General features: G+C 51.5%; 3 protein-coding genes across 5 annotated transcripts; all 3 read right to left on the bottom strand.

Moving 5' to 3' along the window:
• Nucleotides 1-1451: 1451 nt before the first annotated feature.
• On the bottom strand, nt 1452-6561 carry RPS19 (ribosomal protein S19). Of its 2 annotated transcripts, none has more exons than XM_090055323.1 (6): nt 6446-6561; nt 5713-5783; nt 4863-4963; nt 2336-2519; nt 2017-2071; nt 1452-1514 (listed from the first exon to the last, which is right to left on the bottom strand). In XM_090055323.1, the coding sequence occupies exons 2-6, from the start codon at nt 5781-5783 to the stop codon at nt 1488-1490; spliced, it is 438 nt and encodes a 145-aa protein (XP_089911449.1). In that variant the 5' UTR covers nt 6446-6561; the 3' UTR covers nt 1452-1487. The 2 variants fall into 2 exon arrangements, with proteins under 2 accessions (XP_089911449.1, XP_089911450.1); XM_090055324.1 differs by lacking the exon at nt 6446-6561 and adding an exon at nt 6372-6395.
• Nucleotides 6562-12313: 5752 nt separating this feature from the next.
• On the bottom strand, nt 12314-13754 carry LOC149861753 (adenosine receptor A1-like). The gene is made up of 2 exons (XM_090053807.1): nt 13429-13754; nt 12314-13052 (listed from the first exon to the last, which is right to left on the bottom strand). The coding sequence occupies exons 1-2, from the start codon at nt 13752-13754 to the stop codon at nt 12314-12316; spliced, it is 1065 nt and encodes a 354-aa protein (XP_089909933.1).
• Nucleotides 13755-16968: 3214 nt separating this feature from the next.
• LOC149861752 (guanylate-binding protein 3-like) lies at nt 16969-22674 on the bottom strand. 2 transcript variants are annotated; one of them, XM_090055295.1, is made up of 10 exons: nt 22436-22674; nt 21612-21848; nt 21363-21490; nt 21181-21290; nt 20852-21045; nt 19354-19596; nt 18799-19073; nt 18268-18480; nt 18040-18142; nt 16969-17494 (listed from the first exon to the last, which is right to left on the bottom strand). In XM_090055295.1, the coding sequence occupies exons 2-10, from the start codon at nt 21802-21804 to the stop codon at nt 17070-17072; spliced, it is 1884 nt and encodes a 627-aa protein (XP_089911421.1). In that variant the 5' UTR covers nt 21805-21848; nt 22436-22674; the 3' UTR covers nt 16969-17069. The 2 variants fall into 2 exon arrangements, with proteins under 2 accessions (XP_089911421.1, XP_089911420.1); XM_090055294.1 differs by having other exon boundaries at nt 21612-21824.
• Between the last annotated feature and the right edge of the window lie 4059 nt (nt 22675-26733).

Here is a 26733-nt window from a genome sequence, read left to right as displayed (position 1 = left end):
AGGGGGAGAATCTGCTTCAGAAAATTATGCAGTTGAGAACATGGCCTGAAGCCACCTGGGGATTATCCTCCGAAGGTGGCAGGAAGGCAGAGGACGGGACTTGGGTGACAGGACACCTGGGTTCTTCCGTCTCCGGGGCTAATTTATCATGCAAGCTTCAGGCACAGCCCTTCAGCAATGACAATTTCTCACCCCTCCACTCTATATGGCAGGGATTAGATCCTCATCTCCCAGGGGTGCTGCAAAGCTTAATTGAGTTTGTAAAGTGCTGGGAGCTCCCTGGAGGCACTGGGGCAGCTCAGCTTAGCAGCAAACTGCAGACTACTCTGGGATTTCACCGCAGTACAAGCAAAGCTCTCATTAGGGCTGAGATGACAATTTAATTCAAAACCCTCTGGTTTAAGTCACTTTAGCTCTAAAAAGAGGAAATGCTTCCCACAGCTAACATTTCTCATGCATTGTCCTCAAGCCTCTGCAAGCACAGGTTTTAAGAGTCAGCTCAAGTGCTCTGTTAACACACAGCCTTACTAAGTAGTTTGTGGCAAGGTTTAAATGAATATTGATAACCTACCATCATGAGACAACAGAGGGCTTTGCTCAGGACACAGGAGATGGCAGAAAAAGGTGGTTGCTGTAGAAACCTCTCCTCTGAACTGCCCCTCCAGGTACTAGCAAAAGGTCCAGGACCTGGTTTGTGGCAGAGGATGCTTTACCTGGATCGAAGGTTTTGGCAATCAAAAATGCAAAGTATGGTTTGGGCTGAACGTGGTTGACGCAACACTTCCAGAAATCCCAGATAACCCAGACAAAAGCCAGCACATGCTTTCCCCCTCCTCCCAGCCTAGAAGGAGCATCAGCTGCACATTAGGTTTTTAGATTGAGATGCCTAATGGGGCAACTCTGTTGACACTGGTCCCAGTAAAGACCAGGACTAGTGAATGACACAAGAGGTTAAATACCATCTTGGGGCCATCCAGGCTGCCTTTAGCACAAAGGACAGCCAAGTTATCACCTACAACCCAAGGTTGCTTCAGGAGCATGTTATGCTACATGCACCATTTCCCAATCTCTCCCTAGATTTCAGGCTTGATAGCACATTACTCAGATTCTCTGGGCTGGATGAGAATATAGACAATAAGGCAGCTGAGGTTTTATCTCTCCCCACACCCCAATGAAAGGTGAAGAGTAAGTGCATCATCATGTATAAGTTTATTCCCAAGAGCTGGCTTGTCCTACTCCCTCTCAGAGAGACTTCTGCAGCTGGAAAATTGAGTCAAAATCACCAAGGTAGAAACAGGAAGTCAGACAAACCACTGCTACCTCCTCCCCATCTCAGGAGATTCAGGGGCCTTGCCCAGCTATTTTAGTTGCTTAGTCAGCAGTCTCCACGCTTGATACAGAGTCCCAGAGCACTCGGAAATCATTGGAAATGAATGCTCCCACACGTGGAATGACAATTGATTTTTTATTATATGAACCTGATCATTCTAATGTTTCTTGCTTGCAGCTGCCACCTGGAAGAGAAGGAAAACGGATGAGTGCCACGTTCGAGAGACAGGATGGCAGGTCAGTCCCACTAAACACAACCACACTGCTTCATAATTCAGTATGAATAATACAGCCCTACAAGTTAAGCCGCATTAGATGCTGTTTAGGGCTGAGTGTTCAGACCCTGGAATAAATGCCTTGCCATTCAAAGTGAACAAGTTACTTTGTGACAACAGGGAAACAGAATAAATAGTGATACTGGTACTGCTGATGAGGTCAGCTCCTGAGGTGCAGTTTAAAGCACCCTAGATCTTGCTGTTGCTGAGGTTGGGGGTCTTGATCTTTCCAGGGCTGGAACTGAATTATAATCCTATTGCTGTGTAACAAGGGCAACAGCTTTAGTGCAAAATACTCCTCAACTCACATATGCCCAACAGACTTCCCCCTTCACTAAGTTCATTTTAGACAAAACACACTGTCAGCGTTAAGCAGCTCAGGGAGTAGAAGGTGTGGCAGGGAAACAGTCACCTGTCCTGCAATTCTGTCCAGATCTCTCTGTCCCTGAGGAGTGAGTTTGCGACCTCTGAAAGGAACAAAGCAGCAACAAAGAATCAGCAGAGCTTCAAAATGATCAAATGCCCCAAGCCCTCCTAAGGGCAGACCCTGCCTTGAGCTAGACATCAAGCAAACTGATCAGACTGCATGAAGCAATTAATTTAACTCCCTGGGATTGTTCTGGTATCTGCCTCTCCCCTCCACTATTTCCCCAGAGGGGTGAGGTCTGGTGATTACAAGACTTTCCCACCTCCCCTTCAACGCACAAAGCACCCACTGCTTTGAGACTCACCCATCCTGGTCTTTCTCCACCATTTTGAGCCCCTCCAGAGCTTGCAATACCCTCCGGGCAACACTCTTGGAGCCCCGGCTGAAATGGCTGGGCATCACCCCATTGCGCTGACGGCCTCCGTAGATCTTGGTCATGGAACCTACGCCAGCACCGCCACGGAGGTACAAGTGGCGGGCTGTGGAAGCTGCAACCACACAGGTCTCATTATTCAGACCCATCTCCAGAGCAACACCCAACCCCACTCCACCCACTGGAGCGCAGCTGCTTGCCCCAGGTGGAGCGCAGCTGCTGCTTAGCAGCAGGTGGCAGTTCACTGTAAATTCACAATATTCCTATAGTGTTAGCTAGATGCCAAAGGTAGGCAAATACAATCACCAAGTGGCAATGTCACCAGGATACCCCAGCTCCTAGGTATGGGGCTAGGGTATTTATTTTACCTCCAGAAAGCAGCTGGACACAGGAGTCATTTTTGCAGGGTAGCCTGCACCAACACTACTTAGGTTTTCCTTCAAACCTCCCTCATCCAAGCACTGACCAACCCAACCTTCTTGGCTCATGAAATATGACAAGAACACAGCCCAAGGCATTTATGCCTGCAGGCCAGGAGTCCCCAGGGCCTTTCTTGAAGGCAGTTTTCCAACCTGTGTTTATGATTTACACAGATCTGGAAGGCTAGAGCTACTGGGAATTGCATGCTGAATATTGCATATGTTCTTCAGTTGTCAGACTCTTGACTTGTTACTGGAGGATTCAATCAGCCCATTACTGGGCAAGTTCAAAAGCCGCTCTCAAATCAACAAGTCAGCCAGAACCTCTGTATATTCCAGGCAGACAAGATACATTACCAACTTCTCTGTAAAACACAAAGGTCATTAGTCTGACCCCACCTTTCCATAATAATCACATCAAAAAGCCAAGGAAAAATGGAGTCCAACAGCCACTAGCTCAAGGGAAAAAAAAACAACCCTTTAGAGTTTTGGGAGGTACTCAGGTATCATTCTCCATACCACAGGTAAACTAAGAAGAAATGGATCTTCAATAGCTCAAGGAAAAAAAACAAACAACCCAACACATCAGTTTTGACATCTGAGTGCCTCCCCAAACTAATGCTGAACACCAGAGAATAATAAAGATTGGGAGCGGAAGGGACTGAGAACTGGTGGGCCAATTCTTCCACTCAGCTAATTGGAGACTGTTTTTGAACAGCAGGTCTCGCAGTTCTCCCTACATATCTACTCCAGCCCTTAAGTAGTCTTTGCTCAAATATCTTCCTTGTTCCATTACTTCTTCCTCTTCTCCAGTGGGCACTGAAAATAGCTCATAACCTTCTCTTCTGCAGTAACCTTTTATCACGTAGACTTGAGTGTTTCTCTTGAAACAAACTGAGAAGAAAACCCAACTCTTTTAATCTCTCCTCAAAGATCACCCCTCCTTGACCTCTGGTTACTTGTGTTACTCTCCCCCAAGTGGTCTAGATCTTTCTTTAAGCAAATGCCCAGAACTAGGAACAATCTTCCAGCTCAGCTGGCATGGAGTAAAGTGGAAGGGTTACCTGTGCATACATGCAAGAACCTAAACATTAACCTCCATTCTTTCTATATTTGCTGGTTAAGGCCTTTCACTGATCCAGCCCATCACTCGTGACACAAAATTATCAGCAGCCTCTCACACAGCCTGCTCTATTTCCCCCAAATAGATCAACAGAGCCACTGAAATTACCGAAATCACTCCCTCGTTCCTGGTAATTCAACACAACTCACTAGTTCAAGTATCTAGATTTTCTCCCATTATACGCCCTATTTATTCTTTAATAGTTGCAGCCCATATGCATTATGGGCGAGCCAGTTCACAGTTAATGACAGCTCTGCAAAATATCTCGCATGATTCACAAACGCAGCCCCTGAGAAGCACTGACATTAAGACGAAACACCAGTCACCGTTGGATGGGAAGTCTGCTGTAACTCTGCAATCTGCTTAGCTGCCCAAAATCATTCCAGAAGAGCCTGAGGCCAGGTTTCTCATCCCGTGAGGACCTGCCAGGGTCTCATGCAGCCACAGCAGGGCACTGCCTGGGACCACTGACGTACTCCAGCTTATATTTTAAATGGCTCCAGCTTCTCCCATCACCTGCCTGGGACTACGGATGAGCTCTAGCAGGGATGAGTTGCTGCTCCTGTCAAAATCTGGTAACCCGCAGTCAACGACAGACTTGTAGGCAAGCAACCATCAATCCTTCTGAATCATGGTGCATGTGTCAGACGCTTAGGTCTAGGCAGAAGCATGGAAGAGCAGGGGCTACCCAGACCTTCTACCCCACCCTTTACACCACTGAGATTGAATCCAACCTGTGTCTGGACATTCAGTGCCTCCATGACTTAAATCCGAGTCTCCTGCTGGGTTCAGTTCCCAACAACTCCCACCACAGAACCACAAGTCATGAGCTACCACCATTCAAAAGGTTCAGGCCCCACCATACAAGGGCTGTTACATGTTAAATACCCCCTTCTCCCCAGCCCTGGCTACTTACCAGCTCGAGTGTAAAACCAGTTCTCATCGTATGGCGCCAGCTCCTTGTGCTTGGCCAGTTTGACCGTGTCAACCCATTCAGGTACTTTGAGTTTACCTGACCTGCAAAATGGATCAGGGGCTCATTATCACCACCCCCTGGGAAGCAGCCGCAGATTACGCCACACCATCACCACCCCCGCACCTACACACAACACCTGCTAGGACTGGGCCCAGCTGGCAGAGGCTCAGCAGGGTGCCCAGGGGCCACTGAGGGACTGCTGCTGAGCCAGGTGGGAGGCCTGGGTGAAGCTCTTTCCATTCAGGGCACTGATTTTGGCTTCTCCCCTGCATGGATGCACTGGTGGTGAACCAGGCTGGAGGAGTGCATGAAGTGCTTCCCACATGCCTAGCACCAACATGGCTTCTCTCACATGGATGCACTGGTGCTCGGCCAGGCTCAAGGACTGGGTGAAGTGCTTCCCACACGCAGGTCACTGATGTGACTCCTTCTATGTGCAGGGCCAGCTTGCAGGAGAGGAAATGTTTCCCCACTCACCTCCATTTTGACACCCCCCCCATGACATAACTGCAGGTGCTAATGCAGAGCAGGCACTGCTCGCCTCACCCTAACTCAGTGATTCACAACTGGGGTGCCATGAGTGCCTTTCAAGGGTGCCACAGCTTGTGATTTCAAAGAGAAGCCCAAAACCCAGATGTTGGGCTGGAAGGCACCTCCAGAGCTCAACCCACAAATTGCTTCTGCAGCACAGACGTAGACCTGGCAGTCCCCAAGGGGTACCACTCCCCCTCCCCCCCACCCCAGCTCCACTCCCTTGGGACTCTGCTCTTTCCAGCAGGGAAGGACTCACTTCTTGAGGAAAGCAGCCAAGGCCCGCACAAACTCCTGCTGGTTCACGTCTTTCACAGTGACGCCAGGCATCTGCAGGGAGAATGGCCACAGGGTCAGGATAAGTGTCAAATACCTTTTACACACCAATGACTCCCCCCCCATCCCACCCCCCACTGCCAGACCCCCCCCCATGTCCCCCTCCCCCAGGTCCACCCGTGTCCCCTCACTGCCAGACCCCCCCCATGTCCCCCTCCCACTGCCAGACCCACCACCCCGTGTCCCCATACCCCCATCCATGAGTCCACTTGATCCCGTCCCCCCCACTGCCAGACCCCCCATGTCCCCATCCCCCCACTGCCAGACCCCCCCCACGTCCCCATCCCCTCGTCCACCCGTGTCCCTACCCCCCCACTGCCAGACCTCCCACATCCCCACCCCACTGCCAGACCCACCACCCCGTGTCCCCATACCCCCATCCATGAGTCCACTTGACCCCGTCCCTCCCACTGCCAGACCCCCCATGTCCCCATCCCCCCACTGCCAGACCCCCCCACGTCCCCATCCCCTCATCCACCCGTGTCCCTACCCCCCCACTGCCAGACCTCCCACATCCCCACCCCACAACTACCAGACCCTCCCACGTGTCCACCCGTGTCCCTACCCCCCCCACCCACGTGCCTCTGCCTGCCCACATCCCACCGGGGCCCGGGCCCAGCTCCTCGGGCCTAGTCCGCCCGCCCGCTCGCTTTCACCTTGCGTCCGCCGCTAGCGCTGCCGGACAGGGAAAGGGAGCGCACGGGGCCGCCCGCCCGCACGACACAGGGGCTCCCAGCCCCGCGACAGCGGCTCAGCCAATGGGACCGCGCGAGAGCCGCTGCCGCCCAATTGCGGGCGGGAAGAAGGAGGGCGCCTCCGAGCGGAAGTGGGCGCGCGTGGGGCGGAAGCGGTGCTGGAGGGGCGGAAGACGGCGACGGTAGTAGCGCCTGTTTGCCGCGGGGTGGCGGCAGTGTGTCAGCGAGAGAGACTGGGCCTTTCCCTTCCCTCGATGTGTTACGGTGGTTAGCCGTGATGTCACAGCGGGTGGACTTGGAGAGGGCCGGTTTCTGGCCGCTGGTCTGCATGCAGTGGCCATCTACACGTTCATTAATACACCTGAGTCTGATACTTGTTTAATAACATACTAAGTGGTGGGCAATATACGCCCCGGGGGCCATATGTGGCCTGCCAGGCCATTCTATCTGGCCAGTGGCTCGCTCCCCAGCCAAAATTAAGAACATGTTTTGCTCTCAGGGGCATATTTGGCTGCCCCTGGCTGCCTGTCATGTGGCCCTCGATTACTTGCCAAAACTCAGTAAGTGGCCCTCAGCCTGAAATAATTGTCTGCCCCTGTAATAACTGCATGCACAGTAACTAGAGTTACTTAACAAAGTACCAGCTAAATTTGCAGTACCTAGAATTACTTAATGAAGTACTAACTGAATGGGCAGTACCTAGAGTTACTTAAAGAAATACCAACTACATTTGGGGTAACAAGAGCTAACTGAATTCACAGTAACTAGATTTATTTAACTACTACCTACATTTGCAGTAGCTAAAGTTATTTAATGAAGTACTAACTAAATGTGCAGCAGCTAGAGCTACTGCACAGTAATGCCAGCACATGGTTATTTTGTGACACTTACTGCGCATTAACCTAGTAATGCTGCGCAGTAGGCTATTGGCATGGTTTTTGACCATTCCACTACTGTGCAGTGTTATTAGGCTAATGCACAGTAAGCACCTCGTGTAGACATGCCCACATAATACTAACTTGTCACCACAGTGGCTTCTCCTGGGATTCCTATGCTCTCATAGGTTGTACTGTCCTAGGTCTACTGCCAGTCAGACTGCTTCTCATTGTGACATCACAGCATTTCACGGCAACATCACAGAATCATAGAAAATGAGGGCTGGAAGTCTAGTCCAACCCCCTGCTCAAAGTGGGACCAGCCCCAACTATATCATGGATGTACAGGGCCAAAACAGATGGAGGGGAGACCCCCTGTGTCATTGCACCAGAGGGACAGAAAGCAGCAGGTAGGTGGGAACAGACAGATCTCAAACTGGAACCAGTCGCCTACAGGTGAACTCACTACATCGTCTCTATCCACTGGGCCAGCTCGTGCTTCCAGGTACCTGGTTTCATAGATTTCATAGACATTTGGGCTGGAAGGGACCCCGGAGGATCATGGAGTCCAGTTCCCTGTCCCAGGGGCAGGAAGTCAGCAGGGATCATAGGATCCCAGCAAGATAAGCATCCAAATGTGCTTTGAAGGTGTTCAAAGTGGGTGCTTGAACCGCCTCTGGCAGCAGTCTATTCCAAACCTTTGGGGGGCTGGGACTGTGAAGTTCTTTCTTATGTCCAGACTGAATCGGTCACGGCAGAGTTTGTGACCATTCAATCTTGTCATCCCTTGGGGCGCTCTGGTGAACAATCGTTCCCCCAGATACTGGTGGTCACCCCTGGTAAACTTATAGGTGGCCACCAGATCACCCCTGAGCTGGCACTTTTCCAGGCTAAAGAGCCCCATGGCTCTCAGCCTGTCGTCATAAGGTCTGTTTTCCTGACTTCTGATCATGAGTGTGGCTCTTCTCCGGACTCTCTCAAGCTTGTCCACATCCTTTTTGAATTGTGGAGCCCAAAACTGGACGCAGTACTTCAGCTGCGGCCTCACCAAGGCGGAGTACAAGGAGAGAATGATGTCCCACGATTTGCCTGAGAAACATCTATGGATGCAAGCCAGCATTTTGCTCGCTTTATTAGCTGCAGCAATCACACTGAAGGCTCATGTTCATCTTGTGTTCAGTCATGACCCCCAAGTCCCTTACATCTGTAGTGGTAGCCAGCATAGCACTGCCAAGCCTATAAGCATGCTGCAGGTTTTTCCTCCCAAAGTGGGAGAGAGCCATTGATTACTACCCTTTGGGCCCAATTATCCAGACAGTTTTCTATCCACCTTATAGTCTATTTATCCAACCCATACTTCCACAGCTTACTTGTGAGAATGTTGTGGGAGACTGTATGAAAACTTTTGCCTAAGTTTCATAGATTTCATAGACATTAGGGCTGGAAGGGACCTTGGGAGATCATCGAGTCCAGCCCCCTGCCCAAAGGGCAGGAAGTCAGCTGGGGTCATAGGATCCCAGCAAGATAAGCATCCAATTTACTCTTGAAGGTGTTCAATGTAGGTGCTTGAACCACCTCCAATGGCAGACTGTTCCAGACCTTGGGGGCTCGGACAGTAAAGAAATTCTTCCTTATGTCCAGCCTGAAATGGTCTTGCAGGAGTTTGTGACCGTTCGACCTCGTCATCCCTTGGGGCGCTCTGGTGAACAGATGTTCCCCCAGATCCTGGTGGTCACCCCTGATAAACTTATAGGTGGCCATCAGATCACCCCTGAGCCTGCGCTTTTCCAGGCTAAAGAGTCCCGTGGCTCTCAGCCTGTCATCGTAAGATCTGTTTTCCTGACCTCTGATCATGCGTGTGGCTCTCCTCTGGACTCTCTCAAGCTTCTCCACATCCTTTTTGAATTGTGGAGCCCAAAACTGGACGCAGTACTCCAGCTGCGGCCTCACCAAGGCCGAGTAGAAGGGGAGAATGACGTCCCGGGATTTGCTCGAGAAGCATCTATGGATGCACGCCAGCATTTTGGTCGCTTTACTAGCTGCAGCATCGCATTGCAGGCTCATGTTCATCTTGTGGTCAATGATGACCCCCAAGTCTTTTTCTTCTGTAGTGCTAACCAACGTAGCACTGCCAAGCCTATAAGGGTGCTGCAGGTTTTTCCTCCCAAGGTGGAGAACCTTGCATTTTTCGGTGTTAAACACCATCAGGTTCTCGTCTGCCCATTTGCTGAGCTTGTCCAGGTCAGCCTGGATCACCCGCCTATCTTCTGGCGTGGATGCTTTGCCCCAAAGTTTGGTGTCATCGGCGAACTTGGCCAGTCCACTCCTAACTCCAATGTCCACATCATTAATGAAGATGTTGAACAGTGTGGGTCCCAGGACAGAGCCTTGAGGGACCCCACTGGTTACAGGGCACCATGATGATTGACTGCCATCAATCACAACCCTCTGGGTCCGACCACGAAGCCAATTTCCCAGCCAGCGGATCGTGGTGGAGCCAAGGCCACAACTGGCCAGTTTGGCCAAGAGGTGATCATGGGATACCAGATCAAAAGCTTTTTTGAAGTCAAGATATATGACAACAATCTCTTCTCCCTTGTCCAGGTGATAGGTCACCTGGTCATAGAAGGAAATGAGATTGGTCAAACAAGACCTACCCGCAACAAACCCGTGCTGGCTGTCCCTTAGAATGTTAGCCTGGGCCAGTCCCTCAAGGATGGCCTCCTTAATAAACTTTTCTAAGATCTTCCCCAGGATAGAAGTCAGGCTAATGGGCCTGTAGTTAGCCAGATCCACTCTCCTCCCTTTCTTGAAGATCGGCACCACATTGGCCTTCTTCCAGTCTTCGGGCACTACACCAGAGCGCCAGGAGTTTTCAAAGACCCGTGCCAGGGGCTGGGCTATGACGCTCGCCAGCTCCTTGAGTACCCTGGGGTGCAGGTTGTCAGGGCCAGCTGACTTGAAGGTATCCAGCTTCTCAAGGTGTTCCTTCACGAGGTCAGCATTGATGGAGGGTAGGGGATCCCCCTCACCCAGATTTCCCTGTCCCATAGCAGGCATGGGCATCCCGTGTGACTGATGAAAGACTGACGCAAAGTACCTATTTAATAGGTTGGCTTTTTCCTGGGCGTCAGTTGTCAGTTGCCCCATCTGGTTTAGCAGGGGTCCAACATTGCCCTTGCTTTTCCTCCGGCTCCCCACATACCTGAAAAAGGACTTTTTGTTGTCCTTGATGCCTGAAGCTAGTTGGAGTTCAGTTGCAGCCTTGGCTTTCCTGGTTTGCTCCCTGCAGGACCGGACCAGCGCGGAGTAATCCTCCTTGGAGGTGAATCCCGTCCTCCATCCTTTGTAGGCTTTCCTTTTTAGCCACAGTAGGTCCGCTAGGTCTCTGGAGAGCCAGGGGGGCTGCTGTGCCTTCTTGCTGCCTTTCCTCCGTGTTGGAATAGATTTAGCTTGTGCACTGAGGATCGCTTCCTTGAGAAGCAACCACTCTTCTTGAACTCCCATCTCCCTGGGGTCATGGTCCCTGAGGGCCTGACCGACTAGCCTCTTGAGCTTGTCAAAGTCGGCTTTTCTGAAGTCAAAGTATATAATGTCCTGCATCCACACAGCCAGTCATCTCATCAAAGAAAGCAATCAAGTTGGTCAGGCATGATTTGCCTTTGGTGAATCCATGCTGACTGTTCCTAATCACCACCACCTTCTCCTAGTGCTTAAAATGAATTCCTTGCGGATCTGCTCCATGATTTTTCCAGCGTCTGAGGTGAGTCTGAGTGGTCTGTAGTTCATCAGAGCCTCCTTCTTCCCTTTCTTAAAGATGGGCACTATATTTTGCCTTTTCCCGACTGCCCGGGACCTCTCCCAATTGCCATGAGTTTTCAAGGTAATGGCCAGTGGCTCTGCAGTCACACTGGCCAACTGCCTCAGCACTCTTGGATGCATCCCATCCAGCCCCATGGACTTGTACATGTCCAGCTTTTCTAAATAGTCCCTCAACTGTTCTTTCACTACTGTTGGCTGCTCACCTCCTTCTCAAGCTGCACTTCAGTTCAGTTCCATGACTGTGTGCAAGGACTTCCAATTCTTTCTGCTCGTTTCCCAGGCTCCATGCATTTTTGTACAGATACCTGAGGTAACTTGCCAATTGACCTCTCCTGCTTGCAGTTGCTCCAGCTCTTCTGCTGCCCCCTGCCCTGTCCCCAATGCCTCGTGGTCACAGAAAACACAATTTTGCTTCCCTGCTCTTCCCGATACTTATTCATTCATCTCCCAGGACCCAAAGTATTCACTTTGCCATTTTTATTGTATACATCTTCAAAGATATAAAACCACGCTGACACTGACATTTAAACAACAGTTTTATTGACAATCATCAGTGCCCATTATCCACTTTACAGCTGCATCATCAATACCCCTCTGCCCACTGCTACCACTCAATATCTGCTTTGTTTGCAGCTGTGATCTCCCCACTTTAGTCTTATCACATATGAACTCTCTTCTCATTTTAGCTAGTGCGGCTCAATATCTCAAACCCACAAACTGGGAGAAGTCAAATAAAGATCTTGAAGCTGTGGCTAGAGATAAGTGTGATATCATAAAACAATGATGTCAGCATGATAACATTAGGATTGATCCAGTGAGATGCTCAGCACCACAGCCAATACTGCCAAATGCATATAGATAGGAGAAGAAACCCCATTCCCCACCTGGGAAATTATTGAATATTTAAAGACAGACAACAGATGGCTTGGGAGTCAGAAGATGCATTTCCTAGTCCCTTCGCCTTACAAATGAAACAGGGAGCTCCTCCTCTGGTGCACTAAGAAATAAGCATGCAATGTGGGGTCTCATGTTTACAAGGGGATAAAGAACACTGATGAGCTTGGTCCTTTTTATCTACTGCTGCTTCATTTGTAATGTCCCTAAAGGTCTAGTTCTGTGAGGAACTCCTGATTCACCCCTGGGGATAGACCTTAGCCTTGGGGGAGCAGCAAGCCTGCAGCTGGGGCCACCACAGGATGTAGCGGAGGAAGACAGACCGGAGTGCCAAGCCAAAGTCCTTCTTCTTCATGGTGTAGACCAGTGGGTTGGCCAGCGAGTTCAGATGGGAGAGCATGACAGCCAGGCGCTCCAATGACTCATAGGTCTGGCAGTGGGGGCACAGCAGGCGTACGCTGTAGATAACATGCAGTGGGATCCAGCAGACACAGAAGACACTCACCAAGAGGAAAAGGGTTCCTGCCATCTGCAGCTCCCCTTTCTTGGACACTCGGAGTGGCTGGGCCAGGAAGTGCCCACGGACCACCCGGAAGAGGTCGGCGTAGATGCCCAGCATGGCGCCTAGCGGCAGTAGGGTACACGCAAAGAAGACAAAATAGACCAGGTACTCAGGGCTGAAGACGGATGTGAAGGAGCAGCACCCCAGATGCCTGTCTGGGGTCTCACTGGAGTTGGAGTCCCTGCGATTGCCTGGCTGAACCTTGGAGAGGAAGGTGCTGTAAGGCAGGTCACGGGTGATGAGTACAAAGGCAGCCCTCTGTAAGGGTAGGCTGAAGCTCATGGTCTTGTTAACCTCCCTGTACTGCTCCAGACAGTTCCAGCCCATCATAGGGGAAAGGCCAATCAGGACAGAGAACAGCCAGCAGAAGTCCACAATAACCAGCACCCGCCCTTTCGTCACGTATATGGCATAGCTGTCAACGAAAGAGAAAAGTCACATGGACCAGCACCTCCTACTGTCATCTCAGCATGTGCCTGGAAGCCCCATGTCCTGAATGAAGGCACCTTGTAATGTCCCAGGATGCCCTAGTACCTATGGGACTGGGTGAGGACCCTCCCATTGTAGATACCAAGGCAGAAACTTCCACCCAAGCTGCCACAGGGCAGAAAACCCTTAGAGCTGCCAGCACTGCCAACAGGAAGAAGCTGAGCCCTTAGTTCTGGGCTCCTTCCAGGAGCGAAGCCCATCTTAGCCATTGACCAGTGGGACTGCAGACCATAGCTGAGAAACCTCAGTGCCATCCACCAAATGGGGTCAACCCCCTCCCACAGGACACCTCATGCACTTGCCTGTTGGGGAGCCTGATTTTCAAGTGGGCATTGACAGCGATGAGCAGCATCAGGAGGATGGAGAACTGGGTGGTGACCAGGGGGAAGCAGGTGAGGAAGAGGCAGGTGTAGAAGCACAAGGTGTACTCCATGCCCAGCACCATTGAGAAGGGGACGGCCAGGGCCCCCACCCCTAGGTCAGCCACTGCCAGGCACCTGAGCAGGTAGTTGGTGACACAGCTCAACTCCTTGTGAAGGCAGAGAGTGGCACACACCAGCAGGTTGGTGCAGATGATGGCTACGGCCAAGAGGGCCTCCAGGAGCATAAAGATGAAGTACATGTCCATGCTGAGGGGGTGTCTCCCCCTCCTCCCTGACCCTGGGGCAAACCAGAGCTTGGCTCTGTCCTTCCACCCACCCTCCCACCTGCAGAAAGGCAGTGAGCTCCAGCCTTACTGTCACTGTGGATCTATCCAGCCACTGAGCAATCCCTGAGCAAACAGCTCTGGCTGGCACAGCCCAGGGAGGGCAACTATCGATCCCAGGAGCCGGGTCTTTGGCGATTGATCCATGGATTTAGAGGCACCTGCTGGCATCAGAGGGCAGCACGACTCCAAGTGCATGTCATGCACACCTACGTGCTGCTGGGCTTGCTCATGTGCAGAGAGTGCAAGCCTGCGAGGCTGACTGCACGACATGGTGGGGTGAGGCAGGGAACTACCCAACCTCCAGGGGTGAGAGGAGCTTCTTGGACTGGAAATCTGGAATGTCCCTCCTTCCGGGTGGGCAGTAGGTTTCCTGGTGACAGGTCCCTTCGGGAGGCCAACAGGCACCTCACAGCCCATTGTGGCATGAAAGCCTGTGCAGCCTCTCTAGCACACCTCTCCTCCCTCAGCCTGTGAGTTCCCAAGCCAAGGGTCCAGCAAGCATCTGCCATGCTACTTGTTTATCCATGCTGGGCCCCCAATCACTGTGAGAGAGAAAATCACAGGGACCCATCATAGCTTTCATAGCACTGCTGAGTCTGGAAAGCAAAACAGGAAAGTTGCTCATTGTCTTTCCTCTTGCTTGTCTAGTTCCTAGTTCACAGTAACATATGTGACTGTTTACAGGCTGCTGCTAGCTGTCACAGAGGCAGAGAAGCAGAACATGAGCAGGAGCCACGGGTCTGCATGGTTACATGGCAGACACACCTGGACAAAGGTGGGATACAGGTAGGAGGGCAGGGCCCACAGGCGGTGGCTATCTGAATAAAGTCAGGCCAGAGTCCCTGAGAGATCAGGGTGGAGCCATCGTACCACTGACCCTGTGAGCCAGCACAGGGCCCTTTCCTAAACAGGGAACACTTGTGAGGTTATTTACCTATTACCCATTTTGGTCCTTATAAAACAGTGAAGCCATGTCTTGACCCCTGCCCGCCGACCTTGAATTCCTCCTTCTGCAGGGAGACATTTGACTGGAGGAGGCAGGAGGGACCCTGACCGTGCTTTCTGCAGACGGACTTCAAGCACGACTGTCCAGCCGAGGCACCCACACCTACAAAACTGCCTTGCCTTTGCTGATGGATTCATTTAATGAGACATGAAAGTGAGATCTGATGGTGGCTCTTTATGGCCATCTGTTGCAGGGCACTTCAGTGCCCTGCTCCTATAAAGAGGTACAGGTGCCGGTTGCCAGGGCAACTGCAGTTGGTCAGCCGACCGGAAGGGGGCAGGGCCTGACCTATATAAATGTAATCCAGGCTGAGCCTGGGGAGGCTGTTTCTCACTAGCAGCCAAGGAAGAAGGACAGCTGGACCAAAGGGGCACTGTTAGACCAAGGAAAAGAGTTTGGCCCTGAAAGGGGAAAAAAAGGAATGGCCTGGAGGTACAAACCACTAGCTTTTCGGGTGAGAGAGGTTGTGTGGTTTAGAAAAACGTTTTAACCAGAATGCTTAGAGTTTGAGTTATAGCCAATTGGCTTGCGTTATTGCTTTGTAGTTCTTGTTATAAGACCGAAGGACCAGGTGAGGCTATTAGGGGTTGGAGGAGGCCTCGTAGGGGCTCCAAGGTAGTGTGGGGGTCCCGGTGCCAGAGAGGGTGCAGCGTTCTGGGGTGTACTGACCCCAGCCCTGAGAAGGGGCGCAGAGGATTGGGGGGGCCAGGTAAGGCTGAGGCTGCCTGAGCCCCACAGGAACTTTTAGACCCAAGGAGGGGATTTGGGGGGCCAGGCATGGCTACGGCCACCTGAGCCCCAATTGTGAGGCCCCAGCGCGGGCACAGTCGCGGGAGCAAGCAACTGTGAGAAGAGGCCAGGGAGAGCCTGCGAGGGCTTGGGTCACTGTGAGACAAGTCAGGGAGCGCAGGCAGTTGCGACAAGCCCAGGGAACCCACAAGGGCATGAGCAATTGCAAGATGAGCCAAGGGGCGCCCGTGAGGGCGCCGAGGGGAGAATTGACCAGACAACGTCCAGTACATCTGCAAGGCTTGGGGTGTGGTACAGGGGTGGTAGAGACTACGCGTAGCCCCTGAGGCTTTAGTGCACCGAGTCACCTAAAACAGAGCACAGACTGGGATACATCAGGGCACCGTGTCAAAGAAGACAAAAGGCAGCCTCCCTTAAACAATACTAACATCAAATACATGGCGGGCGAGATGGTGAGGGTGCGTTGACACCAGCTTGGCATGGTAGGGGGCGCTAGGGGTGTTCACGGCACCCCAGGGCATGCCCTGTCACACCATCTTATCACACAGCTTCATAGCAGGAATGAAAAAGATTAAATTTTGGTCTCACATCACCCATGAAAGATCTTGCCTCTGCAGCAGGTGACAGGCATACCCTGGAAACACCAGCAGGCACTTCTGTACCTCCCAGCTGAACCAGAACAGCTACAGAGATGTTACAGGTGTTACAAACACTTAAGCGGGTGTCAGGCTGTACCCAGCAGTTCTGGCATCTTGATTCATTTCATACAGCCCACTCCTGCCCTCTGGAGCTGGAGGGAGAAGGATTTTGGAATTACATTGTTTAAGCCATCAAGGGTAGATAGAGATGCCTGTAGGAATGTACAGCCTGATTCCCTCCAGGCCCAAGTCTAGCATGTGTGAGGGGGGGTTGAAAATGGGAACACGTCACATCTGGGCAAAGGACATTTGTGCAGCATGTGGCCTCTTCATCTGCACTGGGCTGTCTGTCTGTGCTAGCGTGCACCTGAGCAGCCAGCTATGGGAATGGCAAAATCAGCATGTGCCACCACATGCTAAGCAGGTGGTTGATGGGCACGGCTGTACCATCTGACTTGTGCCACCTGTGCCAGCTCTGAGCAGGGGCAGCCCCCATACAGGAGGGCAACCCCTTCTTTTTCGCAAAGAGTCTTGTTCAGGAGAACATGGCTACACTGCTTCTGCCTCGGGAGGGCTGGAGCAACCTCATCTCTAGTGGTCTTGGTGCTAGTCTGTCTGCATCACTTGACCCTTTCTGTCCTGCAGGCATTAGCCCATGGCAATGTTGCTACATCCCTTGACACCCTCCCCCGCCCCCCCCCGAATTTAACTCATGAATAATGACTCCAGGCAAATGGGGTCCAGCTAGTGCCATGTGAAGCATTTTTTTTTTCCAACAACCAAGCAAAATGTGCAAAGGAAGATGAGGAACCAAGTGCAAGTCAGGGCTCATGCTCACTGTCATTTGGGCTTCCTAGTTTTCCCTCTGGTCTGGCTCCTGGATTGGGAGGGGGAGTCATCATCAGAGGTGCATATATCATAGACAATGCTAAACACCTTTATCATGTTTTTTGCCAGACTGATATAATCTTGCTCCCTGACTGAGTTGATTTCCCTCTTCAGGGTGGAAATCTCCTGCTCCATCAGCATGGACTTCTCCCTAAACCCTTGCTGTAGCAGCTCCCTCTGCTCCTTCAGTTTGCACTCCAGGGCCTGCTGGGCCTCCTTTTTTGTGATGGCAGCCTCTTCTGCCAGCTTGGCTTCCAGCTGTCTCTGGTACTCCTGGAAGCTGCGCTCCTGGTCTTTCACCAGCTGTTCCGCTCGCATCCTCCTCTCCTCCTCGGCTTTCCTCTGCTGCTCCAGCAACTCAGCTTTTTGCTTCCCAACTTTGTGTTGGGAAGAAGAGTTTAAAAAAATGTTTAAACTATATTCAGCCCTGATTTCCCCACATGGATGCGACTGCCTGCCAGCACTTCCCAGACCCAATAGAGCTCCCTTCAACTTTGGCTTGTTCTAAAACCAGAAGCAGGTTAGTGGGACTGCCTGAGAATGCTGGGTCGTTAGCATGCCTGAGAGCGGCTGCTGGACAGGAGCCTGGACCAGCTTTACAGGCGTATTTTCAGGTTTGGGGGGTGCTTGTGAAGGTGGGAGGGTGGGATGCACTCAGGGACCTCATGTCTTGGGGGCGGAGACCACTCCCAAAGCATCCAGCTAGTCCCAGCTCTGCCCTCAACCTCCCCTGCGGGATTTTACAAGTACCACAATCACAAACTACTTGTATTTAGAGTACATTGCAGCCTGTAAATATGAGAGTGTACTCAGTTCTTGTGAGCTTCTGCATGATTTCACCCCTAATATATAGAAGGTAAGAGGAGAAATTAGAAAATATATTAGACCAGAAGGAGCCTCATACCCTTTTACCATAACGTACCAGCCAAGTGCTTTTCCATATCAGTTATCAGTGTGTCAAACTTCAGTACAGCTTCTGCCTCTGCCTTCTTACTAGCCAAGAACTGCTCCAAAACATCCTCTACCTAGGGATGAGAGATTGCATAGCACAGCACTGCATTTTATATAAGAACTTATGAATATGCTGATAACAAGAACCTCACAGGGCTTGTAGCCAGGAGGAGAGTTGGAGGCAGATGGATAAACTCACCTTGACCCCTTTTTTGGGTTTCTTGCGGAAATCCTCCACCACCTGGTGCTGGTCTCTGATGTAGGCTTCATACCCACCAGGCTGATTGTATACGTTGTCACTGAGTCGCTTCTGCATGGGGGCTGAGAGCTCTTCCAGGAGGGCAAAACAGGTGTCCTTGGAGGCAACTTCATTCTTTCTCAGCAGCCTTCCATAATTTTCCTTTATGCCATCCTAATCAAGGAAACAGAGAGACGTTTCAGAAGACCATGGCTTTGCTGTGAATGTGGTGCAGGTGCCATGCTCAGGTGAAGATGGTTACCTAAAAGCTGATTCAGATACCAGGAGATGCTCCTATGACAATAGCAGCCAAATAAGCAGATTATTTTATGGGCTGCTTTAAATAGGACTAATATTATGAAAGCAAAAAAAGCTTCCCTAGGAACTGCACTTTATATGGAGACATAATGGTACCAACTCCAAAGGTCTGTACCAGGGAGGGTGGAAACCTACCAGAGAGCAGAGACCAAACAGGGAGGCCTATACAGTTACCTTGAGCTTCTGCAGATACTTCTGTCCTTCATCCTTGAAGGAACGATCCATGAAAACACCAAGAGCCCCCGCCATGCTATCCCCGTGCTTCTCGGAGAGCTCCTCCTGGTCCACTGGGAATTTCAGCTGCTTCATCTGGGATGCGTAGTGAGCCAGCCCCTCCTGAACAGCTGCCTTGTTCTCTAGGGCTGCCAGAGCAACCACAGCATTGTCCATGCAGGGCACCTTCCCACTGCGGAGGGTCTCCACATAGCATTGAACTAATGAGCCGAACACTGGAAGAGAGGAGGGGAGAGCCAGCATCACCGAAGTGAAAGCCCTTCCTGTGCATTTCTCAATGGGCTCAGCTGAACACTGTGTCCCATCCCTAGGCTAACCAACGTACCATCTTTCCTCCTCTTTCAGCCTGTTACACTACCAACCCTTCAGCCTAGAAAACCACCCATGTGGGATCTTTAGGCAGATCCTTGCTTACAAGTCTCACCACCTCCCAGGGTAATTTCTTTAGCATCCTACAGGGATATTTGCAATCAATCCATCCAATGGCCACCCTACTTTGTCCGCTGACTGGATGCCCTCCTTTCACAGTCTTGACTGGTGAACTCTGCAGGACGTGCTGACAGAAGTGGCGGGTCTTTTCCAGGAACTGTGGGTCCAGGGAGCTCTCGGGGAGCAACTCGAGTTGGCTGATATCTTTCGCAGGGGCTGGCTGGACAAAGACGAAGCACTTGCGGGTGGGGAAGAAGGTCTTTATGCACTCACGTGGCAGGTTGTATGCCAAAGCGCCCTTTGTAACAGCTGCACGGCATGCCGAGGAACAAGAGAGGCTTTATTCGCACCAAAATAAACCACTGAATCCACACACAGACCCAGGTCTGCCTGAGCCAACCAGCCCAGCTCCCTAGCTTAAGGCAGCTGGCTCCTGCAGTCAGCAGTTCCCAGGGGCGTGAAGTAGCTACTGTCCTGCCCAATCTCCTTTGGCTCCCTAGCCTGAATGGCCTGGTACCCATTTACAGCTGCCTTTAACAAGAGTCCAGAGCAAGGCTTCCTCCTGCCTCTGGAGCAGCTACTTGATGTCCTAACTGCTCTGCAGCCCCCACCTGGCCAGAAACACCTTGAGGCAGTCAGGACTTTGGGTGTGCCCTGGGCTAAGAATGACAGCCACGGGCCAGGGGCCAAATTCTGCCCCTCACCTACTAGGCCAACAGGATTCTGCCTTGCCAAGCTGAAGAAGGGCAGCATTTTTGGACCCCAGCCCTTTACAAGCATGCCAGACAGCTGTGGTATGCAGGGCTGCAAGCCCTGCGGTGGGTGGGATGGCAGTACAGAGAATGGGTGGAGGCCTGCAACTGGCACCTTCCTAGCCATGTACCAAACCGATATAACCAGGGAGAAACTGCATTCTTGCATTTTAAAGAGGTTTTGGTTAATCATCAGAGCTGGAAACAAATTTGTTTTCTTAAACCAAAGCTGAGAGATGGAAGCATTTTGCTAAACCTTGCAACTCATGAGGCAAGGGCCTGAAAGTTGTGACAGGCATGAGGAAACCGCATTAATGCAGCTGCTTCCCCTCCCTGCTTTGTTCACTTGCTCTTGTGAAAGCTGAGGACAGAAAAAAAAACAGTGAGGCCTTGCACAGACTTGGCATGTTGGGTGTTAGGGTGAGGCTGGTGAAAGATCCCAGCATCTCAGAAATGGCTGCATGTCAAACACACCCCTTGCAGACATCTCAGTCAGACAGCAGTCTTTGGAGGCACAATCTGAATACCCTAGGTTTGCACAGTTGTAATTGAGAGCAGAATTCCTCCTGTAGGAGTTCTCTGCTGCTCAGACACCCAAAGGTCAACAGGTAGCAAAACCCCGAAACCTGCCTTTCTTGAGCTTGCAGATTTGACCTGTAAGCACCAGGAATGCGGAAACCCCACGTGCCATTTTTACAGAGCCCTGTCTCAGGACACAGCCCCGTTCAAAGGCTTGCCTGCTGCTGCTACCCATAGTAAACATTACCACAGTGCTCCACAGCAGCAAGGAGAGGAGCAAGCCCGGGTCTTACCCTTCTTAAATTTGAGTGCATTCTCCAAGTAGTCGTCCTCCGTTACCGGCTGCTCGTTGATCTTCAGCTCCAGGGTGAAATCTCTCACAGCCCAGATGAAGCAGGGGAAGAAGCGAACAAACTGGCAGCCTTCCTCATCCTCCTCCCTTTCCTGGGCCTTTACCTTGATGTGCTCAGTCAGTGTGGTCACAAAGCTGGTCACAGGGGCTGAGGAATCTAAGCAGGTAGTGACAAACCCGCTATCAAAGGGGGCTACAATTGAACTGCCAGGCCCTGGGCCTCACTGTGCAAATGTAGCACCCCCAACACCTGCCCCACTGAAAGGATACTGCAGCTGCTCCATGGCATACTCATCAATGGTGCCTTTGCTGTTATACACCAGCGTGCTGCTGAGGAGCACAGTCAGCGCGAAGATCTGGTGGTCATTCTTTGTGTTGCCCTGGAAGAAAAAACCATAAGGAAAGCAATGCCACCATCACACCTGGTACCCATCCATGACACTATGACCCACCTTTTCCACGTCGCCCAGCCCCTCTGTGTCCAGCAGCACCAAAGTGTAGTCTGAGAGCCGGGGGTGGGGAAGACACCACATCCAGATGCCCTTGGTCTGCGACTGGACAGTGGAACCCAAAGGAAAGCCTGGGACGAGAGGAGAGATGGGTAATCACAGATGCACTAGGGATACAGGAGGTTTCGCTGCTGTTCTCAGAAAGGAGAGGAAGAAAAAGGGCTCCACAGAAGAGGGCAACTAACACCTCACCTCTTTTCTTGCCAGCCAGCTGGTTCATGAGATAGGACTTGCCAGTGCGGTACAGCCCCACGATGGACACCACCACAACAGGCTGGGTGATGCCACACAGGATCTCCAGGGCCTTTGGCTTCACTTCTAGCTCTCCATTGGTGCCATTCCCCACCAGGCACAGGGGGTGCTCCATGGGCATCTTCGAGGCCATTGTTTGTCAGCCAGATGCACCTGGGCAACAGCAAGGAGGCAGAGCTGCTCTGCGTCTTTCATGTTTCCATCCTGCCCTTTGCCCTGAGCCCCAGAAACCCACTGCCCACTTCAGGCTTTCAGAGATGCCGGGTTACTTCTTTACCAAATTTGGCAATCAAATAAGTCTTGCTTCATCTCTGATCTTATTTACAGCGCTAAGAAACTTCAGAATGGATTGGGTTCTTGTGCAAATATGGGGCAGAGAGACAAGCCTGTTTCCTATTTTTCCATGTGGGTGGAGACTGTGATCACTGTTGCTGTGACTTTGTCTTTCTCTAGCAGTGAGAGTCTGAAATGGCTCAGAAACACTGTGATCCTCCAGCCCTAGTGATGGACACCTGTCTCTTTTAGCACATGGACATAAATAAAACACTGAGTCTGGAAATGAGCCCTGGCTCCCAGCCACCTGCTCAAATTGCTCTGCTGGGCTACCTCATTCCTCCACAGCAGAGGAAAAAAATCCCAAAGTCATTGCATTTCCTTTCTCTGTGATGAGGGCAAAAGCATCCTACCTTCCTGGACAACATCTCCGTGTCCCTTCCCTTCTGGTTTCATCCCCCCTCCTCCCATGGCCTTCCTCCTCTCCTTACCAGAGCTCTTTTATCAATGTTCCTTTGATCTTTCCTTTCCCTGGTCAGAGGAGTTCGCCTCGGTGAGTGCTCAGCTCGGCGGGACCTAATGGTATATGGCAGCTCCTCCAAAACAGCTAGCCACTTCCAAAGAGCAGCAACTTGTACCTCTCAGAGCTCCTGCTCCTCTCAGAGCCTGACTCACACCAAAGTTTCTCTCAGCAGAGAAACATGGAAGATATTATTGTTTTATTACTCTCTCTCTCTCTTTGTTGCCTGCTTTCTGCAATGCAATAAATAATATCCAAAGGGAAAGTGAAAGCAGGCAGTGGTGACCTTTCATTTAAAAAGAGTTTACAAGAAGTTCCTGGCAGCATCTTCCATCCCAGATGCTGAACTAATGAACCCTTTCCTGCATGCCTGTACCCCTGACAGTCTGTCAGTGCCAGAACCAGGCATTCCCTGTGGAGCAGGCTTATCTTTTTGGAGCTTGGGTTGAATCCCAGGATCGAGGGTCTGCTGTTTCATTGGTGGAGCCTGTCCCCCAATCTGGAGGCAGCACAAGGGAAGCAATGTCTGCCCTTTTCCAAAGGGAGAGGGCAAGGAGCAGCTGGACTTGAATGGGAACTGTGCCAGCCAGGTCTGGAGAATGTCGGGGGTGGAGCCCCTGAAGGGTATAAAAGGGGACTGTGCTCGGCAGGCTGGAGGGAGACAGCGAGGGATGGCGAGGAGAGAGGAACTCCAAAGACAGCCATCCTCAGGACCCTGCTTGAGCTTCAGTGGTGCGCAAATTGGCACACAGGGATCAGGCTCTAGGAGCTGCTCAAGGTGGCTTGAGCCTGCGAACCTAGAAAGTGGCTGGGCAGTCGGTGTGCAGATCAGCACACGGAGAGCTGGCTCTGGGAGCAGTTCGAGGCTGCTTGGGCCCTACACAGCGTGCAGATTGGCACATGGGGAGCTGGCCCTGGAACAGCTTGCGGCTGCTCAGGCTTCACCCAGTGTGCAGGTTGGTGCTTGGAAGCAGCTTGCAACAGCTCACATTAGCCCCGACCCTAGGTCGAGGGATGGAGCCCTGCAGTGCAGCTCCGCCTTTAACTAAAAGAGCCCCAGTGCCCAGAGCAGGGCCCAGGAAAGGGGAGTACCCCCAGTGTGAGACCAGGGAGTTGGAGCCTGCAAGGACTTGGCTCCGGTACTGAGAGAGAGAGCCCTGGGTGCCCAGTGCGGGGCACCAGGTGGTCAAGGAGCGCTGAAGGCACCGCTGGGGAGAGGCTCTTGAGGGATCGGCCATCAGGGGATGAGCCTTGACTTCTCCAGAGAAGAAGCATGAGTTGCTGGGGAATTGGGCCCTGCAGGGGAGGCTGACACGGGTGGGGAGGGTCTGCTGCCTCCGCCCACCATTGCAGGAGGGGCGTCTCCACAGGGCTGTAAAGGGGAGGGGCTTCAGGGAAACCCCTTAGGGAGGTGCTTAGCGCACTTCCTATTTTGAGGTGGTTGTGTTAAGGGCTATATAGCTAGGGGTATTCTTTAAGGGGATTTATATGTTTATGTGTTTTAATGTCTCATTGTGTATATTGGTATTGTTATTTGTAAAGGTTTAAATAAATATTATTGTTAATTTACTTGGCTTATATAGATTAATATTCCTATGTGTTAATTGTGTTGTATAGGTTGTAAGTTATTTGGTTCATATTTGGTGTTATATGTGAATTGTGGAATATTATCTACAGTTTAAGCCTTATAAATTTTCTATGTTTTATACTAAGTATCTGTATTTATTCTTGTAATAAATTGTACATAGTTAAGTATTTGGTTTCAGCCCAACTCTATAGAAAGGGAAGGAAGCTGCTCTAGTAGCTGACCCCTTTCTCAACATCCTGCCTGACTACCACCACTGTCATCGGAGGACAGAGCACACCCCCAGGTGTACTAGGGCTACACCTGCATCCCTCTCTTATGCAAGGGGACTGTGCCAGCCCAGAAGTCCCTCGTGGCTAGAAGACCGTGGATCCCGCAGCCCAAAACAACTAAAGCTGAGGGAATCCAATTCCTCCCTGGAATGCCAGCAGGAAGGCAGGGGCAACCTGGTGAAAGAACAGATTAGGGACTACCTAGGAAAGCTGAATGTGTACAAGTCCATGGGGCCATATGGGATGCACCCAAGGGTGCTGAGGGAGTTGGCTGATGTGATTGCAAAGCCAGTGGCCATCAGGAAAGGCAATTGGCATCATAGCAATCAGGAGAAGTCCCGGATGATTGGAAAAGGCAAACATAGTGCCAATATTTAAGAAAGGGAAAAAGAAGGACCCAGGGAGCTATAGCTAGGTCAGCCTCACCTCAGTCCCTGGAAAAATCATGGAGCAGATTCTCAAGGAATTCATTTCTAAGCACTTGGAGGAGAAAAACATGATTAGGAACAGTCAACATGGATTCATGAAGGGCAAGTCATGCCTGACCAACCTGATTGCCTTCTATAATGAGATGACTGGTTCTGTGGATGCAGGAGACCAGTGGATGTGGTGTACTTTGACTTTAGCAAGGCTTTTGATACAGTCTTCCACTGTATTCCCTCAGGCAAGCTAAGGAAGTCCAGGCTGGATGAATGGGCTGTAAGGTGGATAGAAAACTGGCTGGAGCACTGCACTCAGAGGGTAATAATCAATGGCTCGATGTCTAGTTGGCAGCCAGTATCAAGTGGAGTGCCCCAGGGGTTGGTCCTGGGGCTGGTTTTGTTCAATGTCTTCATCAACGACCTGGAAGATGGCAGAGTGCATCCTCAGCAAGTTTGCAGATGACACCACGCTAGGGGGAGTAGCAGATATGCTGGAGAGTAGGGCTAAGATTCAGAGTGACCCTGACAAAATGGAAGATTGGGCCAAAAGGAATCAGATGAGGTTCAACAAGGACACATGCAAGTCCTGCACTGAGGATGGAACAGTCCCATGCACAGGTGCAAGTTGGGGTGACAGGCTGGGCAGCAGCTCTGCAGAAAAGGACCCGGGGCTAACAGGGGACAAGAAGATGGATATGAGCCAGCGGTGTTCCCTTGTTGCCAGGAAGGCGACCGGTATATGGTGCTGCAGTGGTAGGAGCGTTGCCAATAGGTCAAGGGCAGTGATTATTCCCCTGTATTCAGGACTGGTGAAGCCACATCTGGAGTCCTGTGTCCAGTTTTGGGCCCTGCATTACAAAAAGGTTGGGGACACACTGGAGAGAGTCCAGTGGAGGGCAGCAAAAATGGTGAGGGGGCTGTGGGACATGTCCGTGTAGAGTGTATGGATTAAACTCATCTCTGCTGGGACAGGGACAGGCCCTTACTGTGGCTCTGTGCAGCCTCTGGCACAACAGATTCCCAATCGCACTTGGTTCTGAGTCTTAAAGTATCCCCCCTTTCTTCACCTGCCAGTGCTTTCAAGAATCCAAGGATCCTTGCCCCCCTGCAGGGGCTTCCAGCACTGTGATTTTAAGATAGCAAATAGGTCTGCAATCAGTGAGAGGTGGAGCAAAGCAAAGCAAAGCAATGGAGGGAATGGAAAGACAGGAGCCCCAGGCCAGCAATAATGGCTGCATGAGAGGGAACGCTGGGCAGAGCTCCAGAAAGATTGTGACTGCAGGTCAGGGAGGCAGGCTGGTCATTAGGCTAAGGAGAAGTCCCCATGCATGGGTGGGAACCCTGTGACTGGAAGGGGAGGTGCCAGGGGGACATAAGCCCAGCTCCTGAGCCAGGACAGCCAGCTTAGCTCCAATCTTAAAAGGAAAGGAGCTCCTCTCAGCACAGGTTGCTGGGGGAATCTGTGGGGCTAGGAAAGGCACTGTGAGGACCCACACTGCATTAACCTAAGTTGCACCCTCCCACTCTGCAAAATCACATACCAGGGAGTTTCTCCAAGGTGAAACTTCCCTTCCCCCCACACTTTATTAAGTCAACAGGTTAAAACTTCCACCACTTTTTTTTGCTTGAAACTGTCAGGATAAAAAATATATACATATAAAAATGCAAAAACCAGGTCCCTTCAGCCCTGCAGCTACGCACGGGATCCAGGGTGCTGTTGGCACCCTCCCAGCGTCTGCAGCTCTCAGCACATAATGCAGCTGCAAATGCAGGCAAACTCAAAACTTACGCAGCTCTGCTGCGAGGTGCCTGTGTTGCACCTTCAAGGCCTGGTAAAGCCAGTCCTTCACCCCCTGTCCCAGCTGGGCACCAGGTCATACAGCCTGTGCATTTTCTCCTGGCAGGTGGCTCCAGCCCTGATTCCCTGGTACTGCTCCTCATACAAAAGGAGCCTGTGCGGTTTGTCCAGGAGAGCATTCACCACCGTGAT

Source organism: Crocodylus siamensis, chromosome 6 (genome assembly GCF_052110815.1).
Source record: "Crocodylus siamensis isolate JL-2025a chromosome 6, ASM5211081v1, whole genome shotgun sequence".
In the NCBI taxonomy this organism is placed as follows: Eukaryota; Metazoa; Chordata; order Crocodylia; family Crocodylidae; genus Crocodylus; species Crocodylus siamensis.
The sequence above is the reverse complement of the archived record's forward strand: the minus strand, read 5'-3'. Positions and strand labels throughout refer to the sequence as shown.